The sequence below is a fragment of the Haliaeetus albicilla genome, chromosome 8, assembly GCF_947461875.1.
Source record: "Haliaeetus albicilla chromosome 8, bHalAlb1.1, whole genome shotgun sequence".
Classification (NCBI taxonomy): Eukaryota; Metazoa; Chordata; class Aves; order Accipitriformes; family Accipitridae; genus Haliaeetus; species Haliaeetus albicilla.
The window spans coordinates 11,223,222-11,248,192 of record NC_091490.1 but is presented as its reverse complement, the minus strand read 5'-3'; the positions used below and the strand labels follow the sequence as shown (position 1 = coordinate 11,248,192).

Genomic DNA, 24,971 nt, shown 5'->3' with positions numbered 1-24,971 from the left:
AATAAGAGTAAAATGCTGGCCATGTGGGGACATTTTAATATAATATATGCAAAAAGTCAACTGAAAAGTCAACAGCTGACATGTTCCCAAGCCGTGGGGTATTTATGCACAAGCAGCTGGTGCACAATAGTTTGAATGAAAACAATTACATATCATTAAATATACAATGCACGTATTTGCTTTCCTTGTTTTGCTCAAGTGAAGACTGTATTTCTAGGTCAAAATGTCTTGCATTACCTCTTTCTTCTCTACGTATATGCATTTTTTTTTACTTAACGAACTTCATTACTGTGTGTGGCTTATCACTGCCTTTTGATGACAAAATGTTTTAGTCTTCTTTGCCTTTTCTCTTTTACTCCCTATTACATTATTGGAGGCTGAGGTTTCTTAAGTTTTCATGTGTGATATTAATACAATTCAAGCATCTTCTATTGCATTAAGACTGCATTTTCAAATGGATTTGTGATTGGCATGGTTTCCATAAAAATAGATCAAACCCAGCAGTGATTCCTCCCCCTTTATTCTTTCCTCTTCTCAATTTTCTATTTCCTGTTATTTTTGATTGTCTTCTCTTGTCCTTGCACTCTCTTTCCACTTTTCCTGTATTTTGTTGAAAAAGGCTGCGCAAGAGAAAAGTCTGGTCATGTGAATGCCCAAGAGATTAATTAACCTTTGTGCCTTTAAGCCTCCTGAGCAGTTCAAGTCAGAACAGCAAAGACAGAATTTGCAGCAGAATTACCTTCCTGGAAATAAATAACAGCCTCTTCAAAGCCATGTTGGATATACATTTTGCCTTATTTCTGATCTAATCTTACTATTTTCAAATTCTGAATGTTTATAAATTACTTACAAAAATGGAAACCCGGAGTAAAAGTCAAAACTAGTTATTATTTTTTTTTAGTTGTGTATAAGATTAGGTGTACAGTCTTCTCTCAGTTATGGGCCAAAGTCTGCTCCTGTTGAAGGTTCTATCTTGGATTACAACAGCAAGACTGTACCCACCCACAAGTAGCACTCTGCTAAAATCAGGCTGCTTTAATCTCACTTTCAGTCTTCTTGCACAAATAAGGAAATGCATTCTTGTGCACCTGCAACAAAAGGAGCCTTAGTCCTCTCAGGAAGTATCATTTCTTTCTCTTTATGCACCTTTTAGCAAAAAAGCTGAAGCAAAGCGAGTGTGACGGGCTGTGGACTTTCCCTGGGTTCCTATTATTTAGGGCTGCAAATAAAACCGGGGAAATTCTTCCTACCAGTAAAAAGAGCTTCAAGAGGCCAAGACAAATAGCAGACGAGGAGACTTTTATGTAAATGCACACGCTTCGTGTAGTCATTATCTGTTCGGCTTGCATTTTGTAGTTTCCCTCCCTGTGATGCGGCCCATCAGATTTATCATTTAAGCACTCGGCTGTAATGGGGGAGTCTGGGTCGTCTGAATTTCCTGATGGGAAGAGAACCGAGAAAAGGAAGCTAAACCGGCGCAAACCCGGCAGCAGGTCGGTGCGGAGGGCGCAGCAGCCCTGCAGCCCCCCACGGCGCTACGGCAGCCGAAGTTCAAACAACGTGCCGGGAGGGAAAACCTGCAGAGGCCCGGCCACGGTGAAGGGCCACAAAGAGCCCGGCTCCTCCAGCCCCTGCAGAAACGCTCCTTGCTAGATTTCTGATGTTTATTTTTCTCGGCAGGGACTACCCCGCGCTGTTCCAGCTGGGTCACGGACGCTTCGCGCAGCAGAGCCGCCGCCGCGGGTCCAGCGCGGAGGGAGGGCTGCGAACCGCGGCCAAAACCAGGGCAGGGCAGGGCAGAGCGCCTTCCCGCGCCCGCCGGCGGTTCCAGCCGGAAGCGGAAGCGTCGGCCCAGGCGGCGGCGGCGCTGGCGCTATAAGCGGGCGGCGGCGCCGTAAGGGGGGCGGTTGATGCTCGGCGGCCTGCGGGTGAGTGCGGCGGGGGGCTGCGCCGGGCCGGCGGGGTGTCCTTATCGCCTCCCGCCGCGGGGCGGACCCTCTCTGGTCCGCCCCGATAAGGGGGAGGTGGGCGCGCTGCCCTGCCGGGGCACGTCTGGTGCCACCCAAATACGGAGGGATAGCCCCCGTTTGCGGGGTCAGCGGCGATTCGGTAGCAGGGACTTCGGTGTTCTCAGTGCATACCTCTTCGCATGTCTATGCCTGTTAATTTAATACATCTTTGCGTGTGCTTTACTGATGGAAGACTCCTTACTTTCGGTTAAAAACGAGTTGTGGCTGTGGGTTGATGCACAGGTGTGGCTTGCGCTTCCCTGGTTATTAATGCATCCTCCTAGCCAGACTACTTATATTGCTGTTGAATTACTCTGAGCTTTAACTCTTATGTGAATGTGGCAATAGGTGAGTATTGTTAAGCCAAAACCACATCTTACTTGTCCAGAATTAGTTTGCTTCTATGTTTATTTTTGTCTTTGCTCTTCTAAAAAGAGGCTTCCAGCTTTTTAATGAACCAAATAATGATAGCTAGCAGACACTGCAGTTCTCTTACATCTCCTTGTTAGGGGAAGAATCTGAGTGGAAAATATTAATTAGTGTGTTTTCTTCCAGTATGTCCAATTCCGGCATGTTTCCTTTCTGCCAGAGACTGTAGTTCTGCTCTGTCTGCAATGTTAATATGCAACAGTGTTACATGAAGCAAGATGGTTCTTGGAAAATGTGCTGATGCTAGTTATTGTTTAAATGTGTACCTTGTCTTCTGGGCTGAAGTGTTGCATTCAAGATGATTGTGTAACATGGTTGTGTAAAGCATATGGTTCTGTCATATTTGTGTTACAGACCAATTTGAATCAAAAAACCCTTAAGTCTTTAGTTGTATTGCTTAGTGTAAGAAGATACCTTTATTTAGGCAACTAAATTCAGGTAAAAAGCACCTACTTGCAGGTAGTTGACTACAAAATTGCTATGCAAATTCAGACTAGAAAAGAATACTGTTGTTGTCATCTTTCTTCCTTCACTGACTCCCTACCCCCCAAAAAATAGATGTACACCCACAGTTTGGTTCACTGATGATTGCCTTCAGTGCTAACATCTGGACTTAATACATTTCAGTGCGACTTCAGAGCATTAGTTTATGTTTAACTGCTGTTTTGCACCAGGAGGTGCTGGTCTGTTACAATCCTGATAAGAAAGGCACTCAGACTCTGTAAAGTATCATCTCAAATGCTATTTGTCAGAGCTAACCCTATAAAGAAAGAGGGTAGTATTGATAATCTTACATTCTTTCAGGTTCTGGGAACCCAGGGTTGTGCAGTGTTGAACAGACCTCCTCTGATTCATGTACAGCATGTTGTGCAGGCCCTGTCCATAGAAGGGGTTACCCCATTTCAGTCACTTGAGCTGTTAGGTATTCTTTTACAAGAAAACAACTCTATTCATCATTTCTACTGTCAAACAGAAAGGATACTTGCATGAGAACTGCCTGTTTTTTTAGATAAAGGCAAGGACACATAGGTGGTGTAATTGCAGGTACCAAGTGGGAGCTGCCTGCAGGCTCCCCTGTTACAACTAGCTGCTGAGCTTATCCTGCAGCCATGGGCTGTGTGTCCCACAGCACAGGCCTGAAGGCCACGCTGTACAAGAAGCACAGCACAAAACAAGCCTGGATCCACTCAGGTTAACTTATGTGGATCACCAGCTCCTTGGTGTATAATGGCCTTTAGGTCAGGATCACTCCAACTACTCTAATATGTCTCTAAAACAAGTGTGCTGTTTGGTGTCTGCTGTAAATCTACAAAAATAGGGCTTGAAGCAAGAAATTGAAAATATAAACTTTCTGTGTGAATACATCCATCAGCTGGGACTTAATTATCTGAGGAAAATGATAACAATAGGGAGAAGGCAGAGCTATTTTGGGATAGTGTGCTGCGTGAATGCTCTGCTTTGAAAACATCTATTCCTCCTCCCATGTAGTCAGCTATTCAACCAACATTGCATTCTTCCACTCTTGGTTTTGTTTGAGTTTTTTTAAACAAATAACATTAATGAGGTTGGACACAACTGAACTTGGGAAGTAACTTCCTCAGCTTGTGCTGAAATCAGCTAGCCAGCTTTGGAGCTCATCCTGAATGTGGTTTCTTTTTGACAGTTTGACCAGAAATGTAGACTGTGAGGATGTTGGGAGACACTGTAAAACCTTCCTTTTTGATAAAAAGCTGTGTGACTGTGAGCAGATTGCTGTTGCACAGCTATAAAGCCAACAACAGGTAATGGAAGATCCTGCTGGGCCTTTGTTCTGTTGAATTTCACAGGGAAAATGCTTGGATATTGCAGTGCTAAGCATGAGAGAAGCAGCCCAGGCTCAACGTGACAACTGGCTTTGCATAATCTTTTTTCATTCTCCTTTTAGTAACAGAAGAACACTACTCTTTTGTGAATTTGTGCTAAATCAGTTGTGTGACACTTTTTGATAATAGCAATGCTAGCTATTGCATTCTGTTTGTACTTGAAGTGCATCTTCTGCGAGAGTTGAGCTCTTAGTCTTGAATTTCCTTCAGAGTCCAGATGTAGATTTTGGCAGTATGGGAACAAGAAATCTTTCAGCTCTTTACAAGATAGTGTCCTTTTCTGAATAAGCAAGGAGATGGAAAAGAGCAGGAAGACAAAGTTATTTTAGGATTCAAAACACATAAATATGTAAGGACCTACTGCATTTTAGCTCACTTTGCACATGCCTATTTCTAGTTCTATGTCAGAATGATTAAAAAAAAATATATATGCACCACTTCTACATGATATGTGTACTGAAGTGTTATTTCCTAGTGTCCACCTTTGAAAGTGCCTCCATTTTGTTCTCTCTGCTAGCCCTGACTTCACATCAGAGAGGGTTTTTTAGTGTTGGGTTGTTTTTTTTTTAAAAAAAAGTAGTCATCTCACTTGGTAGCATATGCCTGTTGCAGGTATATAACAGTTCATAAACAATTATTCTTGTTTCAAAGGAAGCCAGAATGTTTCTGGTTTTCTTCACAATGCTAGACAGCCTTGATGATGAGCTGTAGTTCAGCTCCGAGTTGGTGAAAATTGGTATTCAAGGGTGACAAAAGCACATATCTGGCACAAAAAGATGAGACTGATCCTCCAGCGGTGATGTTCTTCCAAGCATTATTTTTTTATTTTGTGTTTTTCTGGGCTATGCCTTCATAAATGCCTTTACCATTCGCTCCTAAACAAAACCCTATCAGGTCTTCAAACCTTAACCTGTACCAGCTGTTTCTTACAAAATGTGTTTATTCCCAACTGCAGTGGTAATTAGAGCTTTGTTCCTGAGCCAGCTGGTAGTGAGTTGGTGAAAGAGAAAGACTTGGTGCAGAAGACCTATGGAATTCCTGTACACTAAGGAGGACAGACAAACATCTCTTGCTCCCTTCTGCCTCATCAATGCTTACTGCTGATTTAAAAAAAAAAAAAAGCATGTTTTCACCTGAGTTTCTCTATTAATTGTATGTTATTGCAGGATGTTTCTTCTTGTACTTCTCAGCTCTGAGAAATCTTAAACCTGTGCATTGTAAAGGACAAAAGAGAGTAAGAAGGGAGAGGAGAAAAAGGGCTCATTTTCTAATCTCTCCTGCATAGCTATTCATCTCCTTTATACCAGTAAAAACTGTAAAGAACCTACTTCATCTTTATTCTAGTGTAATGAGGACCTCTATGATTTTTATTTATTTATTTATTTTTGTATAGAAAAGGTAAATTGTTGCAACTTGCTGAATTGCTCAAACTCGGTTTGTTCTTCTTCTTCAGGCAAAAATGTCTGCAGCATGCGACTTTGTTGCGCTCCACACTGGGCAGAAGATGCCTCTCATAGGACTGGGAACTTGGAAAAGTGAACGTGGCCAAGTAAGCAGAGAACTCTACAAAATGTGCTCTTGATTAGTATTTGTGTTTTGTGCACCCTTTTTGAAGATCCTAGATCTGAGGCCTTGATCTTTTGCTTCAATGGTTTTAGTCTCAGGTACTCTGCAGTCAGTAGAATGTATGTATGTATCTGCATGACTAAGGCCTTAAGGCACAAAAGCAGCAGCAGAAGATTCCTTAAGACTTGTTAACCTCGGCCTCAGGCAGTGGTGCTGTGGGAGATGAATCCACTGAGTGGGGTGAGACAGGGAAAATGCTGTAGCTATAATATGGTGCTTGACTCTTCCACTGGTAAATCCTCGGGCTGCCTCTTTGACCAGACGTCCCTCTGGCTTGGGCTTGTGACTCAGCTGAAAGCATTATTTTAGGAGGCAAGAACTCTGTTGTTCTTGTAACAAGTCCTGTTCCAGTGGTCAGCCTATGTTTAGCAGAAAAAACAACGTGCTTGGGTCACCCTGGTTTTAGACTTAAGACGACTACTGTGTCATTAGACATTCATTCTGCTTCTAAATGCAATGAATTGGCAAACACCACACTTGGCAACAATTCTGTGTGTTACTATAAACTGTCTGTGGGAATGTTTGCATGCTATGGACTGTGCCTCCTATTGTAATACTTCTCCCCCTTGTGTGTTTTTTCCTTTCTGTTTCATTTGGCTAAAAGATAAATTCTTGGGGAGAGAGATTGCGCCTACTTGCTGTGAAAGGCAATGTCCATTGCTTGGTGGAATTCATAGCTGGTATTGTTGTTTATCATGCCTTTTGGATTATGTGTACTGTTGTATGTCTGTGCAGTAAACATTGTATATCTTACTGCTGCTCTTGCTTTAGCTTTATGATAGCTTTTGGAGTATGTGGGATGACATTGTGCTCGTGACTGAGAAGGAAAGTTAAAACCCTTCTCAAGACGTTGTGCTATTTTTTCATGCCAGCTAGAGGAAAAGGTGGGAAACAAGCTATAAAAATTAAATCTATTCAGGGCCATTTTATTGTCGGTCTTCCTGTCCAAACAACTGTCAGGACAGTGGATTGTTGGGAATAGAAGCTGTCCTAATGTGGAAGCTGAGTTGGAGTGAAAGCTCAGTCAACCTCTCAAATGAGGACAAGTGTGAATGTTCAGCTCTGTCACTTAAAACGTTATCTGACAGCTGAATTAAGTTTATTAACATGCAGGAACTTAATGGATGAATTTCTGTGCACCCAGAGCAGTTAAATGTGCATTGGCTGAAACAAATGCCTGAAACTAAACAAACAAAATATGAATGTGGTGTTTGTTTTGCGCACTAACTGTTCTGAGGAAAGTGTGGTCTTATGCACAAGCAGGATCCTTACTGGTTCTCTTATAATTTAAACCTAATTCAGATGGATTTTGCCATAGTAAGCAGTGCTTCTAGCAGCTGAACCCCACATGGGATCCAGCCATCTTCTCTGGGGTCCCATGGAAATCATTGGGAGTCACTTCTTTAGAATATCTACTATCTTCAAAGGCTTATTCCTAGAATATATTGAAGGCAAAATCTAGAAGGTGCGGTGAAAATGGCCAGTCACAGAAGCTGCTATTCCTATGGAATAAATAAATTCCTGTTTGTCACTCTTGAAAATGCAGAAGCATAGCAGCAATTTGGCAGAACGTGCAGATGATTTACCCTTAAAAGCACATGATGTAGTTCAGGGAGAATTATTGTAATTATGAATTAAAGACTAAGTGCCAAAAACCTAGAGAAGCAGGAGAATTATAATAGATTATATTTAATCTAGCTGTTTCCCAAGTAGAGGCTATTTATCAAAAGTTCTTTTATGCAAGGCATACATTAGAAGCAAGAGTGGAAGTGGATGGCTTTTAAATTATTTCAGGTAAATATTTTGCAGATTGTAATTATTTTCCTTGCCAAGCTGCTATTCAGTCTTGACCTTACTCTCTTGAGTAATTCCTTTATTATTGCTGTTACTGTTCCTGATCCTAAACAAGTCTTGACCTTGTAGCCGGATCTTAGCAGTCCAGTACAAAGGTGTCATTGCAGCCCTATTTTTCTAGACAGTAAGAATAGGGGGGGGGGAAATTAGTGAATCTCAATCCATGTTGGAAAACTAAGATTTTATAGGATATAGATCCTATAAAATAATAGGATGTTTTCTGTCTTACAAGATCAAATGCTAGAAATTTGTTTTACATGTTACCATAGGAACATGATGAAGGGCTACTGAATGGAAGGGAACACAGTACAGAAGCTTATGAACTGGCATCATGAATGAGTTCAAAGAGAAGTCCATTCAGACGGGAGCATCAAAATAACAGTAACAAGGTTCTTTTAATATTGGACCTTGATTATCTGTAATCCTTTAATGCTTTGTTCTCTTCTTTCGAGTGGGCCATGCTTTCATCCTGGAGGATTGATCCCCATCTGATGAACAGTCTAACCTGCTGTGGCAGAGACTGGCTCTGTGGGGAAGAGAGACGGGGCTTAGGGAAGTCGTATTTCTGTGTGAAACTTCAGGAAAGCTGAAGAAGAAATGTGTACCTCAGAAAACCAGTCAGACTGGATGTCTTGTGACAAGATTGCAGCTATGGAGAAGACTATTTAGTTCTTGGAAAAGTTTGTTAGACAACATAGAGAATCCTGGTTACATGCACAAGAATTCATTACTGCTGGTTTATATTAAGGGAGGGACTTGAATTCAACATCTGAAGGATAGGAGGCAGAACTCTTTATTTTAGGGAACATCAACTCTTTAAGTTGGCATTACTTATGGTCTGAATTCCTTTTTAGCAAATTTTAGTACAGTATGTACAGACTGTGATGTAGCAATACTTACGTTCTGGTCGTATTGCATCTGAATATCATGTGGACTGATCTGTTTTTTTCCTATTTCCTGTCAGTAAATGTACTTGGACTGCTAAAACATGACAACTTTGCAGGAAGCAGGGGAGGCTGTCAGAGCCTTTTCTTTCCAAGTATTATTGACTGGAACTCTTAGAGTGAAAGCTTCATCATAATGGCTTGGGGCTGTGGAGAAGAGGCTCTCTAGTCACTTGAACTCTGTGTTGCTTGGAAGTATAAAGTTGGCTTGTTAGTTTTTCACCTTGTGACATGCAAACTGAAGAACTGAAAATCTAGTAATGGATATTACAATGAATTGGGTCTTACAGATTCTGTTTCTGCCACTGATTGTTAGCAATATTGTGTTCCTCCATTTTCAAAAACAAAAAAGGGTGGATGGGAAGGCCAAGTACCTAGCTAGGATGTATAAATGGGGGTGTAGTTCCTAGGACTTCACTATACAATGAAGGAGAGTAAAGCTGCAGTTGCAATACTGTCTGTTTTGGGGCAAACCACTTCAAGAAAAGCATGATGGGACAGCAGCAACAGTGATACAGGGTTTGGGAAAGGTGAGTTTTGATGAAAGATGGAAGCATCTACAGGTACATGGTCAAGAGAGGTTTGAGAGGAGGCATGCTGGTGCTTTCCAAATGCGCCAAAAGCCCTCACAAAGGGGGAGCTATGGATTTCATGTCTGAGGACTAGGATGGGGTATCAGGGCCATCTTGGTTAGACATCTAAAAGGCTTTGAACCTAAAGATGTCTGATCATTGGAATAGACTGCCTGTCACTTACAAGAAGGGTTTTGACAATTGTGTGTAAGAGTTGTTTAGACTTAGTTGGTCCTGCTGTGGGGTATGAGGATAGACTCCTTTCAGACCTACTTTCTGGTAGTTATATGATGCTAGGTTGGTGAGTCACACTTAAGCTGTGTGGCTCAAGTTGCCTAATGCAAAATGAACTCAGTAGTTGCTTCTTCCATAGTAGTATTGACAGGCTAAACTAAAGAATATGTGAGAAGTTCGAATGATCCTTTGGCGGCTGTTACTTCACAACACCAAATATCCAGAGGCATGTGAATCTCCAACTGCTTCTGTTGTCTCTTTTTTTTTTTTTTTAATCTGCCCCCGAGGAAATGCATGTACCTGTCTGAACATAAGCTCAAAAATACAAAACTTTCCGTTGAAACAAAATACTCTTCTTAAACTTACATCTATCTGTTATTAGTTAGTGGTTTTTTTCCCCTCCAGAAATGCTTTTTTTCTTTGCACATTTTCTCTTGATTGTTTGCCTTTTGCGTGGAACAGGAACTCTCAGTTCACATTGGAATGCCTTAGCAGGCTGAGAGTAGTTTGCTGAAATACAGATTTTGTCCAAATCCAAACCTTATTTAAATGACCAATCCCAGGTTTTCAGTGCTAGAAACTTATCAAAACATGCTGATACAGAAATACAGCCTCCTGTTTATCGCTTTGCAGAGACATGTTTGGAGTTCTCTTATCCCTAGTTCTCTGCGAGTGGTGCCTACATTAATTTTATGGCAAATTTTGTGCCTGTTTGGATTTAAAAAAAATTATTATCCTGATAGAGGAAATGGGGCATTAATACAGACAAAGAATGCTACTGTTTTTCCTTTCCTTTCTGCTTCAGCTCTACAACTCTCACCTTTTTGGAGGGTGAATATTGAGTCTTAAAAGTCTTTAATATGTCTGAACTGATTTCAGAATTACCACGACCTTGACTTTATAGTGACCTTCTGAGGAATGTCTTTGTCAAAGTGAAACAAAGACTGTAAATACCATCCTGCTAGAGAAAGGAAGAGCTTACTTCACTGCTGTAATAGAAGTGCTTTGTCATTCTGGCTAAGGGAAACTGGTCTGCATTCCAGTTTTCCTCTCAAAATGCCAAAGAATGCAGTCAGAATATCCTCTGTCTACTGCAGTTCTTGACAAGAAAAACAAATTAAATCCATCAGTAGAAGAGATATATTTTTCAGATTTGATTCTCCCTTCTGTTTCTGTAGCATCTGAAAGCAGGACTGCACATGTCTTTAATTGGTGTTAATAACTTTATCAGCTTTAAAATTGAAAATGCTGGTACTTTGATTAAGTTGAAAGAAATTAATCTCTCTCTAGCCTTTGTGGACACATTTTTTAATCTCTTGAAGAGAGACATAATCCCTATAAATACATTAAGGCCCTATTGCATCAAGCCTTATACACAGAGTAATTTACAATCTTTCACAATCTTAAGAGACAAGTCAGTGAAGAGCAGTGTGTAGAAAGATAAGATGTACTCTTACTGTAGTGCTTTGGATAGATGTAAAAGAGAATGTGTGCTTACTGTCCACTGGAAGTTAAATGAAATAGACTTTACTTAGTGCTTGTCAGTCTAACGGGAAATAATGATGACTCTGAAATCTGTAGTAATTCTTGGTTCTCGCAAGGGACCTGTTGCTGTTGGCAACACCTTCATTGTCAGCAATGGGGAAAGCAAAATGCAAAGTTGCAAGCATCATCAGGAAATCCCCTGCAGGCCATGGGTTAATATTCAGCAGTATAGTGACTTCCATTGTTGTGCAATCAGAGAGAATGAGACATGAAGGAAAAATGTGCCATAGAATAGCATTATCATAGAAATTAAGTGTTAGCAGTTGAACCAAACCCAAACTCTGGCAATTCTGGAATTAGCAACCAGGCTCTTGACTGACATTGATTGATTGGTCTGTTAGTTCCAGAAAGTTTGTCTTCCTAAGCCATGATGTATTTGAAAACTGCTTCTTAAAGCTCGTTTTATATTTAAGAAAAGTGTGACAACTATAGTTAAGAATGAATCCCTATTCTATTTTGTTGAGTTCTTGCATGCATGGTCTGTTTTCTTGTTACTCTTGGAGTGTCTGCTAGCAGTTAGCTCTTCACTCCTAAAGACTGTGCCACAGAGGACTGTATCCTACTCTGAGTCTCGTGACCTTATATAGATCTGTGTTTTGGGGGTATTCCTCACTAAGGCCCTAATGTGTGGGTTTTTTTCTTCTTCCAGTCATGTGATCCTTTTCACTGATTGTGTTCGATAATCTGTTTCTGATAATAGGTGAAAGAAGCGGTGAAATATGCCCTAAGTGTGGGTTATCGACACATCGATTGTGCAGCAGCTTACAGCAATGAAGTGGAGATCGGTGAGGCCTTCCAGGAATGCCTTGGGCCCAACAAGGTAAAAAGACAAGAACAACCATGCTGACTGTGTGTTGTATCTAAATTTACAACTGTGACCTGAAAGTAGACTGTAAAGTTAACATTTGTGGCTTTTCCTCCTAGACTATCCCAGCTGTTTGTTATTAATCAGGAGCAGGCATGAAAGAGGGCTTTCTGTCCTCTAATAACCATCCTGGCTGTCAGGAGGAGAAAAGATTGCCAGGAATATTTGCAGGGAAGCTACAGAAAATGCCTTTTAAATTTCCCTGCATGTCCCTCTCTCCCTTGCAAAGTATCCCAATTTGGGTGTTCAAAAATTGGAGGTTCCCAGAATCAGTAGTTATAATGTAAAATATTTGCCACGATTTATACAAAAAGTTACTCTAGTTTGCCAGTCTGGAATAGCACGCAATGGTGGGTAGCCACAGCAAATTCAGTGACTGGGTTTTTTGGTTATAGATAAAATATGAGTGAGTAAATATGTATTTTTTTTCTTTTTAAACAGTGTTTGCTTTTGAAGGTTTGGGAACTGTGATTCTAGGACCTGCACCTGAGAGTCCATGGCCTAAATATAATGTAATACGACAGGCATTCCTGTGGATGACCTGAGGTGGAATATTAAATTCATCCCCTTGCTCTTGTTGGCTTGAAAGGCCAGAACAATTACCTGTACAGCCTCAGAGCCCGTGGAAAGAAGGTTCTTATGTTCCTGCTTTCCTACTGCTCTTGCCTTGGCTTTAGGGCAATCTCTTTGTTATGTGATTAGCTTGAGAGAGGCTGTTTTCTGCTTGCTCCAGGGATTCCTTCCTACCAGATATGGTAACTAATATAAGGAAGCATAGGACTCTCTTACTCAGTTCATTCTAGCTAGCTAACTTAAAACTAGAATTTCTAAAACATCTTTCTCTTTGAACACAGCAGCCATATGTGAAACACAGAAATAGCTGAATGGTTGGAGGAGAGAAACTAAGGAATTAATCATTCCAGCTTCTACAAAGTATAGACTTAAGTGGTATTTGGTTACACATAAGACAGTGAGAAGTGACCTCTGATGGTGTTCTGTGCTTCAGTTTGCCAAATATGATCTCCCCTTTGCATTTTAAACTTCCTAGTTAACCAATTCTCTATTTGTTTAATTTCTGGGTCTTACCCTTCCAACACAGGGTACAGGGTGCTCAGTTCTTAGTGCGTTCCTTCCAGAACCTGGAAACTCAAGTGCAGAGGTTTGGGGAAACTTATTCTGTTTATTTTCCCACGCTCTTTCCATGAGAAGCATTCTTGGTTTATAACATGTGAGTAGAGTAAGTTAGCTGGTTTTGCCTAGAATATGTGAATTGTTAAACAGAAATTACTCAGTTTATTCATATGTAAATTTTGTTATCTTTCTTTTGGCTACATCACACTTAGTAGTGGCTTTAACCCTTGAATGGGAAAGTTTGGAGAAGAGTGTGTGTGGAGAGGATTGTTTTGTTTTTCAGATCTTCTAATAAATTGCTAAGTATTTGGTATATTTTAGGACTCGCCAATGTGTGTATTTCTCTCATTCCATCCAGTATATTTTTGAAAGGTTTAATCTGTACATTGCACGTGTTACCTTTTTAAAAAAAAAAAACAAAACCAAAACTTAAATTGTTCTCTTTGTTTTAAAGCTAGTTGGGGAATTGCTGCAATTCTCTTTCTGAACTTGTTCCAGTAAATTATGCTCTCCTCCCTTTCTTAAAGGTTATTAAAAGGGAGGACCTGTTTGTAACATCAAAGCTCTGGAATACCAAGCACCACCCAGAAGATGTAGAGCCAGCGCTAAGGAAAACACTTGGAGATTTGAAACTGGATTACCTGGACCTGTACCTCATGCACTGGCCTCATGCCTTTGAGTAAGTTCTACGTGGAAAGGGCACAGAATGCAGAAACCCCAGTTCTGCATAAGTCGCTGGTGTTATAACTTGAGGACCTTCTTTCTGAGCTGTGAATTTCCTCCTGTGTATACTGCCTGCAAGATGTTTTTCAGTGTGGCTAATAGTGTAGTCCAACAGACTGTCATATAGACACTCTTTTCTACCCACAACCTGTACACTTACTCATATTTGGTCCATCATTCACAGGAACAATTTTTTAAATGTCATTTTTCTTTGAATTTCAGTTGGGTGGGAATTTGTTTACTTTTAGATTTGTAGCATGTCTGTAAACATACAGTAGAGGAGACAAAACTTCTGTTTTTGTGTAGAAGTATTGTAACTAGAAAAGGGAGCATTGTTCTCATTTAGCAATGATGAGGCTGGAAAAATGAGTATTAAGTATTCATTTAAAATCTTTAAGCAATTACTTAATTTTTAATAGTGGGAACAACTAGGTAATGAAATTAAGATGACTAAACTTCTGACAGTTTGGCATGGGTGCCAAAGTTAGGTAACTGAAAGTAGTCTAACTGGGAAAAAGTAATAAAGCTTTATGGGACAGGTTTCTATGCTGAAGTTTGCCATCTTATGCTAGCTGAAAATTTGCCTTGCTAGGAGGTAAAATCTTTGAGTTTAAAATATATTAGAAGTTTAAAATAGTCTAGTGTCTATCATCTATGCATTGGGTAAGTGTGGCAGCTGTTCTTGGTTCTGCTATTGACCTACATGGTAACCTTGAGGAAGTACCAAAACTGCTTTGTGCCTTAGTTTTATTTATCTGTAAAATGAGAATTAAGTGCTTTATAAAGAAGACAAAACTTTTCACTAATAGTTATTAACTGTAATGGAGTGGTCAAGCACATGCAGTATCATGGTGGTATCTGTATGAGCAGGAAATGAAAATTACTTCTTTTGACACTCTAGTTGCAGTAATTCTACAATTTGAGGAAATATGAGATGAGAAAGCTTTCCAGATAAGTGTTCAATGCACTTATCCTACAACCCCATCAGAAGCAGAGTTCCTTGCTTTATTTTCTTGCAGATGTGGATGCAGTCCCACCAACCCACCCTGCCCCAATCAGTAAAAAGCAAGGGGCAGGGGGGAGGGATAAATCTCCTTACCACATGTTTGCATGGAGACTTTACTCAACAGGGGAAACCCTGTCAGTTTAAATGGCTTCTGTCTGTTCTGCAAATTTGAGAATGTTTTTTTCCCTTTCTAGTCATATGAATTGAATTTTACAAAGCATACAACACTAATGATAAGAGGAAAGATGCTCAAAGTATAAATATACTTCTCAGCATAACAGAATGAGGAAGTGTTTTCAACTAGAGCTGGTTTGAAGGAAGAACTGTTAAAAATTCCCCCTGTTGTGAAACAGGTTTCTTTTCCCGTTGATTGGAAAAAAAAAAAATTAAACATTGCTTTGGTAATAACACAAATAGTGATGTATATTTAGAAGTTACTAATATTTAAATGTATTTGATGTTGTGGAAACTGTTGACAAAACTGACATTCTAATAAAGCAGTTTCTCATTTGAAACCATTCACTCTTCAGGTTTCTATTAGCTCTACTTCAACTATTTTAATGTGTGGTTATCTATAATGCCTATTGTATTGGGAAGCCAAGCAAAAGAATGTTACACAGAAATTAAAATAGACTGGATGAAAATCACAGTGCATCTAGGTATTGAAAATTAATCTCTCACTTAATGTATTACTCTTGACATATGAGGCGGCTTTTCTAAGTTGGGAGCTCATAGGGTTTTCTGAGTTTTTTTTGTTCTAGATCTATCAATGACATGAAAAAGAACCATCTCCCCTTGTCCCCAGCTGCTGCCATTTCTCACACTGTTCGCTGCTTAGCTAGGGCCATGTAAGTCTGTCTCTGAGATCTGAGCTAGTGGAGTCCTGCAGTGGTTACAAAGCAGCGCTCTCCCAGTGGGATTGCTGGCACCCCTTCAAGCACGGACTGCTCAGATACCAGTCATAGCCCTTTGGCAGTGTGGTGGTGTCGCACTGTGTGTGTTATGTTTGTTTTGGTTTTAATTTTTATTTTTATTTTTTAAATGTGTTGGTATGACTAACTGGAAACACACCCAATGTGCAATCAACATGTACATGTTAAGTGCAGATTCTTACAGAGGTCTTGTATCGAGTGCTAACACTGCTACAGAATCCAGAGGGAGTGGGAGAGCCAGCGTACTTTGAATGCAGTATCTCCTAGATAGCCCTTAAACCAAGATCCCTTTGGTAGCAGCTCCAGACTATGAAGAATATTAGTCCTCCCTCAAAAACAAATTGAGCAACTAAAGCTGCCTTCTGAGTTGCTGCTCTCTAAATCAACTGGTTTGCTAGGATCAAAGTGTGCAAAGAGCTGCTGCTGTGTATACATTGACTTATCAGTTCTGTGTAGTCAATATCGTACAGGTAAGTAGTTCAAAGTACTGTATAACAAGTTTACATAGGAAAGACTGTATGTGAAATAAGTTCTTATAGGTTAAGTCAGCATAATGAAATTCAACAGACAAATTAGCTCAGTTTGTACTCTACTCTCCAAACTATGTATAAGCTTTTGAGAATACTTTGAGGAAAGCTGCTTTTAGTGAAGAGCTAATATAATAGAAACAATGTGGTATATGTACTTACACTTTACCTTTGATGCTATAGACGAGGGGACAATCTCTTCCCAAAGAATCCTGATAACACGATGCGTTATGATTACACTGATTATAAGGATACCTGGAAGGCTATGGAGAAGCTGGTAGAAAAAGGCCTTGTGAAAGCCATTGGGCTGTCAAACTTCAACAGTCGTCAGATTGATGATGTACTAAGTGTGGCTACTGTCAAACCAGCTGTGCTCCAGGTAAGATGAATGAAGGAGAGGAAGAGTACCTTTCCCATGTGTCCATAGGAGTGAAGAATTTGCAAACCAATGCTATGTGTTTAGCACAAGGGGTGCAGTTTCTGATGCACAGGGAGGAATATAGCTGCCTCTGCAGGAGCAGGCACACGGGGCAGTCCTTCCAGGAAAATTAATTTGTTGCAGAAGAGGCCTATATCCATGTTGTGTGGCCCTTTATACTTGCTTAGTTGAACAGGTCAGTGGAAGAGTTTGTCTTTGTGAGGATCATTTTACTCTATAAGAAAAAAAGACTGAGGGAGTAACTTGAATCCCTTCTATAGAGAGCTTCTTTGTTTGTTGGATGGTCTGTTTGGTACATGGGGAAAATCTAGCACTCTAAACTTAGGTGATCTAGTCTCCTTTTCCTCTAAACTTAGCCTACCAGACACTTTTTTATTCTTCTTAACTTAAACTTTATCCTCATAAGGTTTTCCAGAATCTGGAATGACCTGTGATGTGTTTGGTTCTGCTCTGCTTTTGACTTCCTGTTTGTCTAGAGTTTTGTGTTGATATCTGTTCTCTAGCCACTCATTGTGGGTCATTTTAATAGGTAGAATGCCATCCTTACCTAGCTCAGAATGAGCTGATAGCTCACTGCCAGAAACGAGGACTGGTTGTCACTGCCTACAGTCCTCTTGGTTCTCCAGATCGCATGTGGAAACACCCAGATGAGCCTGTGCTTCTAGAAGAACCTGGGATCAAAAAACTGGCAGAAAAATACAGCAAGTCACCTGCACAGATCATCCTCAGGTACAGAACAATTGTGAGAGAGGGTGATATTTGGGACCTGGCCTTAAATAAAGCAGAGCCTGTAAGTTAGAAGGAATCTACTTAAAGTATGTGTTCTTCCCCATTGGTGAAGGGTTAAAATCAGAGTGCCAAAAGCAAACCCCATGTGGTGCTTGTTTTACAGAGTTGGTAGAGTTGGTCCTGCTCTAGGGCAGGTGGATGGGCTGGATCAGAGGGGTTCTTTCAGGGCCTGGATCCATGCCTGGGACAGTTTGCTACCTTTTCTGCTGTGGAATAGCAGTAGGACAGTTAAGAGAGCAGTGTACCACATTTGAGTCCCACCTGCTGAATTTGCACGTGGTCAGTTGCTTGAACCCTTGAGCTCTTGCTATTGCATTCAGGTGGGCTCCCAGGAAGAGGGGGCTGAGGAAGGGACCTTCTTTAGCACTGAAGAACCATTTGCTGTTTTGTTTTTATATAGTAAAAGCCAGCTGCTGGATACTGGGAAACAAGATGATTGAGTGATACCCAGAATATGATCAGCACCTTGTAAAGTAAAATTGGATTTCTATCCTCTTTTTTTTTTTGTCTGGCTCTGTATCTGTCAATATAACTAGTACAGTCTTGGGCAGCAGCAAGTTACCCTGCCAGCTGAATATGTTCAATATTTTGTGCTCAAACCACTAGACAGGCACTTGAGGGATCTGGGTTTTCTTCTAGTTTCTCAGTGGTTGTTGTGTTAGAGCTTGTGTAAAATGCTTAAGTACATTTTTTTGTGATTATTTGCTGGGTTTTTAGCTTAAAGCACCTGAAAATTGCTTGTTCAAAGGCATGAACATCTTCCTCTCATTCATTAGTCCAGTGGCTACTGTTTTGCTTGAGCTTGGACATACTAGGTCCTAATACAATACATTGCTATGTCAGCCCTCTTCTGGATATTTTTATTTCACATAGAAGCATAAGTGGCATCTCTGCTGCCACAGATTATTACTCAACCAAAATAAATATCGTGGTTCTTGGGCTGCACGCACAGAAGATCTCTCTCCTCCTCTTAACAGATGGCAAGGGCAGCGTAAAGTGGTTGCCATTCCCAAGAGCGTCACTCCCGCTCGCATTCAGCAGAATCTCCAGGTAAGGTTAGATGGAAGAAAGGAGTTTCAGCAATGCCCTTTCATGTGAGTAATATACTGTCCTACTACTTGCAGAGCAACAAGCTGAAGCACTTGGTTCATAACTTGTTCATCAGTGTATGCACATGCTTAGAAGGGAGGGTAAAGATTTTTGGAAAACAAACTTGATATGTTTTAAGCAGCTAAGCGTGTGAGTGTGTGCACATGCACAGTCTTGTTACCAAAAGGTAAAGAATGTACTTTGTGGAAGTCTAAATGAAAAATCTTTGCTGAAATTTGAGACATGACTTTATTGAACAAAGGAGTCTTCTAATGATGTTCAATGGTTCTTATTTATGAATAATAGTTGCTTTACCCTGCAAGTGAGGGCTGGTGACTATTTTGGCAGCAAACTGCCTTTCTAATGATGCAGAAGGAATAAGTGTGGTTCACTGCTGCTCTGAAGTAGAGACAGTTCACTTTAGAAATTATTTGAAAACTCTGACTTCAAATAATCTTGAGGGAGGTCTCCAAATCACCTCCTGTGATCTTTTTTCAGCCCTTAATCATACAGATTGGCTGGTTACATTTTTAAGTTTTTTAAGTTAGGAGTTGTTTCTTTAACTGTTACTCCCATTAAAGCAAATCCTGCTATGTAGTATGCTGCTAGAAATCTCAAGAAATTCCAATAAACTCTGCAGTTACTCAAGGTTTAGATCTACATGGGTAACAGACTATTGATTGAATAGGCAGCACTTACTTAGAGGAATAGTCCCACTGCTTTTTATCTTTGTGGAAGAGTGCTATGCAGTATCAGTGTAGGCTTAGAGTTAGCAAGTGTGTGAACACCTCAGACTTCAAGCCTTTGTTTTGATGTTATAAAATGAGTTTAATTGCAACTTCATATTTATAAATGAAAGACAAACTAATGATAACCTATGGTCACTGAATAAAGCCTCTTGCTTGTGTTCTCAGGTGTTTGATTTCAGCCTCACAGAAGAGGAGATGAGCCACATTGGAAGCCTGAATAAAAACTGGCGTTACATTGTGCCAATGATTACGGTAAATTTCTCATATTTCTAATAGTTTTCATTATGTGCATGTAGCCACAACTTGGGGCTTTTGCAGTTTTCTTTCTTTTACTGTCCCCATCAGAACTACTTACTCATAAGAACACTACAACTTTTTAGGGTATCTTGAGATGAAACAATTTTTCAAAAGCTGGGTACAAAAAAGGTAGCTTTTTGAAAATTTTTCTGATCTGTTTTCACCACTGATGGCTCTCTGTAGTTCTCATTACTGAACTGTTCATGGGCCTTTAAGCCAGAGTCCCATCTTACTTCAAATCTCACCAAACTCCTGCTGATTCGTTCTTCTCAAGTACAAGCAGGCTAATGTTCATGGAATTCCTCCAGAAGTACTCCTTGTTCCGACTGTCCCTGTCTACTTTATACCACAAGCTTCCAAGATCAGTGGAGACTCAGGGTGCTGTTAGTTCCTCACATCCATTGTGGAAGTCATATGAAGGAATTTGTCTACTTCCCTCCACTGGATGCCCCCCCCCTTTCAGAATCTGTTGTAATGACCTTCCTCCAGTGTAAGGAGTTTGGCTTAGGCTGTTGTATTTTTCTTCCCAAATCCATTAGCTGCAGCATCTTAGCATCAGTAGTTTACTCTGTCACATGAAACCTTACCTCATGTGCTATCAGATGCCGGTCTGTTCTTTTCTTATATTAAAGGACCTAACCTTGTTCCTTTCCCCTCGCTGAAAAAAAAAGTCAATTCCTTGTTGTCTCCTGTCTTTAAGGTGTTCCTCATTTCTTATTGTCCTGCTTCTGACTATACAAGAGAGCTGTTGCCATTCCCTGGTGTGTCACTGACCAACATGTGGCAACTGTGCTATAATGAGTCTGAAGTGATCTATCCCTTCTGTATTATACAGTACAATGCATAGTTATACTAGGTCTCTCTGCAAATTTGGAAGCTGTTAAGCATACCCTTGCCTCTTCAGCAGTTTGTCTGCCTGTAAATTATTCTTCAATAGTCAGTGGCTACTGGCTATAGGAATTCTTCAGGGAAAGCTTTTCTCCAGGTTTTATCGCTGAGGTTTTTTGAGTAATTGAGAGCATATTGGTGACTAATCTGAGTTAGAAAAGAGAAGCTGTGAATGTGTGGTGAATGACTGTCTCCTATCAAGGGTAGATAGTTGTTACAGCTTTCACTGTTTGTCATGCTGGGGCTAACAAGCGCTTCAAGGCTGTGCTTTTAACTGTATGGTTGCTTCAGTATGTGTGCGTAAATATAAACCCCCACATCCCTGCAACCAAAATTATCTTTGTGTTTATGGCTCAGGAGTCTGTACACCAAACAGCAAGCTTAGCTGCTGATCTGTGTGAATGTGGTAGTGACAAGCACACCTGCTGCTGACAGTATATTTCTTTCAAGTGTTTTGCTACTTGTGCTGCAAACAAAGTTGTTTTGTTAATGAAACTGCAAAATACATTAGAATGTAGCCTGGCTTGGATGAGCTGTGGATAATTCATGTGCTTTTGTTACCGGGGAGACCTGCTCAGATCACAGTGATTCACAAAGGAGAGATGGAATACAGTTCAAAGTGCTAGCCCATCCAACTAGGAAAAGGGTGAATGTGATGGAGCTGGTCTTCAAAGATACTGCCATAATGTCAGCTAACAAGACAGGAAGAAGCAAGATGAGGGGAATTAAAACACAACTCTCTAGATGTAAGATCTCTAGCGGAACCTTTTGTCTCCTGCCCATCCCTTCTGGGCTTATTGGAAAGAATTTTCATCAACTGTGAATTAAAATTCCTGTCTAACCTTTCATGCCCGTCTCCTCTACAAATCTAACTTACAGTGTCTGGATTTCAAACTGTGATATGGCAGTGATATCAGAGCTCCTATCATAACTGACAAGACAGTTTTTCCTTGCTTTGCTTCATTGATATATAACAACAAGTTCTTATATTTGTGCCACTCTTCTCTACATGGTGTTTTGTTTAAAGCCTGAGGAGAGGCCATTGCATTGCATGTAGACAATTTAAGTTGCTTTGTACTTTAACAGTTCATTATCTGGATAGAGGTTGGAAATTACCTTGCACCAGCCTGAAATCCAAACTTTTGGAAACACATAACTGGCCAAGGAATATATGTATTTAAGCAAAACTTGAATGACTAGCAAGCCAGGAGAGGAGGAGTGATGGTGTTGTACACATGATGATCTGTCTGGTTTTGATAGTTGGCTACCGTTGACCTTCAGTGTGTTCACTGCTGATTTTACCCCCCCTCCTTCTTTCAAATTCCTGGGGTAGACTGGAATCAGCTATGTGAAACATTGCTTCTGGCAGCTGCTGTCTTGGCATGCTGCAAACAAGAATGCTTACCTGAAGAGCTGTTCTGTGTAGCAAAATATGCAGGGGGAAGAAACTGGGGGGGGGGGGGGCCAATGAGGAATATGAATTCTAGGAACATGAGGAAGTTGTTTGCTCTCAAGAGAATATGAGGAAACCTGAAGATACGGTGATACTTTTGTCCACAGTTTTAAGGATTGCCTTCAGTTGACAGCTTCATTTCAGCTTTATTTTATTTTAATCTGAGCATCAGTCAAATGTTAAACTTAATGTCTTAGTTTTCTGCTCTGTAGTGCCCCCAAGTGACTAATTTCACACTTCAGTAGTCACTGTAAACAATTCATTACTAGGGATTCCAGTTGTTGCTTTGAAATGTAGGTTTTATACTGAAAGCTAATAGAGGGACTTGCTAGTGGATACTTGGTTTGAAAGTCCCTGTGATTCCCTCTGCCCCCATAACATTGAGTGATCTCTAACATAACATTTATGTTAGAGAAATAATTGATTTTTATATGTATAACTTTTCAGTCATTAGTCACTTAATGTAAGTTTTAGCTGAATGATGCTATTCTGTCACCCAGGGAGGTGCATATCTCTTTGCCAATGCTGCACCTGTATTTCCTCAAACATTACAGATGAGGAGCAAGGTTTTACCTCAGCTCCTTGGAAGTTGGGGGTGTTGTAATGGACTTAGTGCAACTAGAAATGCAACTTGTGCATCTGAATGCTTAGAAGTGGGATGTAGGAACTAAGACTTCTGCATGGCCATGTCTGCTTTTGGGCCAGCCTGAGCCTCTGTTTCATTATCTGCAAACACTGGTTTCAGTATTCCCATTTTACAGCTGGAGAAGCTGGTCTTCTGTGGAAACGTTCTTAAACAAAAAGTGCTATGAAGTTCAGTGACACTATTAATGCTTCAGTATATGACCCTGAAGATGTTATTCAATGTGTTTCATCTTGTCCATCTGTAAAATTAGCAGCCCAGCAACTGTCTATCATGGAAACATGGGCAAAAGCTCCAACTCCAATAAAGTGTTTTGAAGCGTGCATGTTACAACACTTATTCAATAACAGCTATGAGGCAAAAGGCTTTTAACTATTCTTAATCTAATTCTTCAAGCCTCAGCAGCTTGAAAGACTCTTGCTCTAGGCTACAGAAATCTATCTGCTTTTTTTTAATTATTTTTTTCCCTCTAAGAAGTGCTAAGAGGACTCGGGAAGAGAGGGAACAGCTTTTGTTTAAGCTGAAAAAGGTGCTCCCAAATGTATGGGGTATGAAGATTTTTAAATCTAAACCATGCAGGATTTGAAACTGAGAGTAAGAATGGATTTTTATCCTTCTGACTTGAGTCTGTTTACTTCACAGGTGAATGGAAAGCTAGTAGCAAGAGATGCTGGACACCCCCATTACCCCTTCAATGACCCCTATTAACCACTAGAAAATAAGGTGTTAGAGTAACATGCTTCTCTGCATGCCCTTCCACAAAATAATTGTTGCCACAATTTGTCAAAAAACCTGTCCAAATGAAACCTTCACAATGTACTGCTTCTAATTGACCTCCTTTCTGGAGATACTGTAGCTTCCATGTAAAGTTTGTGGATTTATTATGACAACTGCAAGCTTGCTCTTGGAAGCATAAAATCTTTGGGATTTAGATAAAGAGTGGGGGAGTCTAAATCAAGTTCCAGACATGTAATTATCAGGCTAGGGCAATACTTTGGGTTTACTGCCTGTGAAACAGTTTTGAAAGCTTTAGTTATTACCATGAGGGGAAACAAAAAAGGAGTGAAGGCATGAAAGCATTTTAAGACTAAACAACTGCTCAGCCATCAACTTTGATATGTTTAATATTTTTTATACAGGGAGTAAAGTGAAATGTGCTACAGTTGCACTATGTCCATAAACCATTCATTAAAACCCAAGTACCAGCTGTGCCCAGTGTTTTTTATCCACTTTAGAGTACTTGTGGGACTTAGAATTCTCTATTTTCTTTTTCTTTTAATTTGCCTGTAGATTTGAGGAGAATAAATGCATACCCTGGAGCAGGCCTCCAGGGCAATCCTCTCTGTTGCTTGTCACTTCAATAGATTTCAGCTCTGACAATAGCTCTGATCATCCTATCACAAAAGCCTCAAAAACTTTTTAGCGAGTCTTGTAGAAAAACATCCTGCTTTTCCCATAAAGTTGCCCAGTGTTTCTTTACCAAAGATGTCCAGTTTGAGTTCTGGAAGGTCACACCATTTAGTTCCTGACTATACAGTAAGAGCAAAGACCTGTCAAAGGACCCCTTTGATTTTGATGTCGCATTTTTGACTGCTTCCTGGGTTGATGCTTGGGAGAGCTGGTCCTATCTCCTGTTCTACTGCTGACCTGCTGGTAACACTGGGCAAAGTCACACTTTGCCTTTCCTGTGCCTCTGTTTCGCCATTTGCTATATGTCTCTGTGTTATTCCCTGGTGGGGACTAATTTACTGAGTCCTGATACACTGTTGGGGAGGACTGGAACTCTAGCTCTAACAACGGTTTTATTTTGTTTCTGTCTCTTAATGAATTGTCTAGCCATCTGAGTACAAAGGGACTGAGGTGTTAGTACCTACCAGAGCTCTGATGGTGATACCTTCTGTGGCCTTAGCAATGTTAACACTTTATTTTGGTTTTCTCTACCTGTAAAATGGGATTAATGTTCATTTGCCTTGGTGCAGCCAGGGTAGCAAGGCAGAGTTTCTAAAGGCCTCTTGGATTTAAAACAAAGGAACTCTTTCAGACCTGTTGATGCCATTCAGAGACAGTCATAGGCACGACTCCTCATTTGCTGCTTAACTGACTGTAAGTGAAATAACACTTATTTTTCCTGTAGCAGTAACAAACAGAATTAGAAAAATAATCCTCTGTATTCAAATAGTTCAAAAATTAAAGAATTAGATTCTTTTAGTTTTGATAACCTCATTTACAGTAGCCCTATAGTAAAACTATATTCATCTCAAGTGTAATGCCTCCTCAACTATTTCCTGCCCTGGGCCTCACAGCATGCAGCTGAACTGGAACAAACCTGTTTATCACTTTTTGTAATCCTTATGTAAAATTTAAA

At 40.3% G+C, this 24,971-nt stretch overlaps 1 protein-coding gene across 1 annotated transcript; it reads left to right on the top strand.

Moving 5' to 3' along the window:
* Positions 1-1,776: 1,776 nt before the first annotated feature.
* Positions 1,777-23,808, top strand: AKR1A1 (aldo-keto reductase family 1 member A1). The gene is made up of 9 exons (XM_069788860.1): positions 1,777-1,928; positions 5,754-5,849; positions 11,776-11,895; positions 13,599-13,750; positions 16,443-16,638; positions 17,228-17,427; positions 18,465-18,537; positions 19,491-19,577; positions 23,249-23,808. Exons 1-9 carry the CDS (start codon positions 1,911-1,913, stop codon positions 23,312-23,314), a joined length of 1,008 nt encoding a protein of 335 aa, XP_069644961.1. The 5' UTR covers positions 1,777-1,910; the 3' UTR covers positions 23,315-23,808.
* The last annotated feature ends 1,163 nt before the right edge of the window (positions 23,809-24,971 follow it).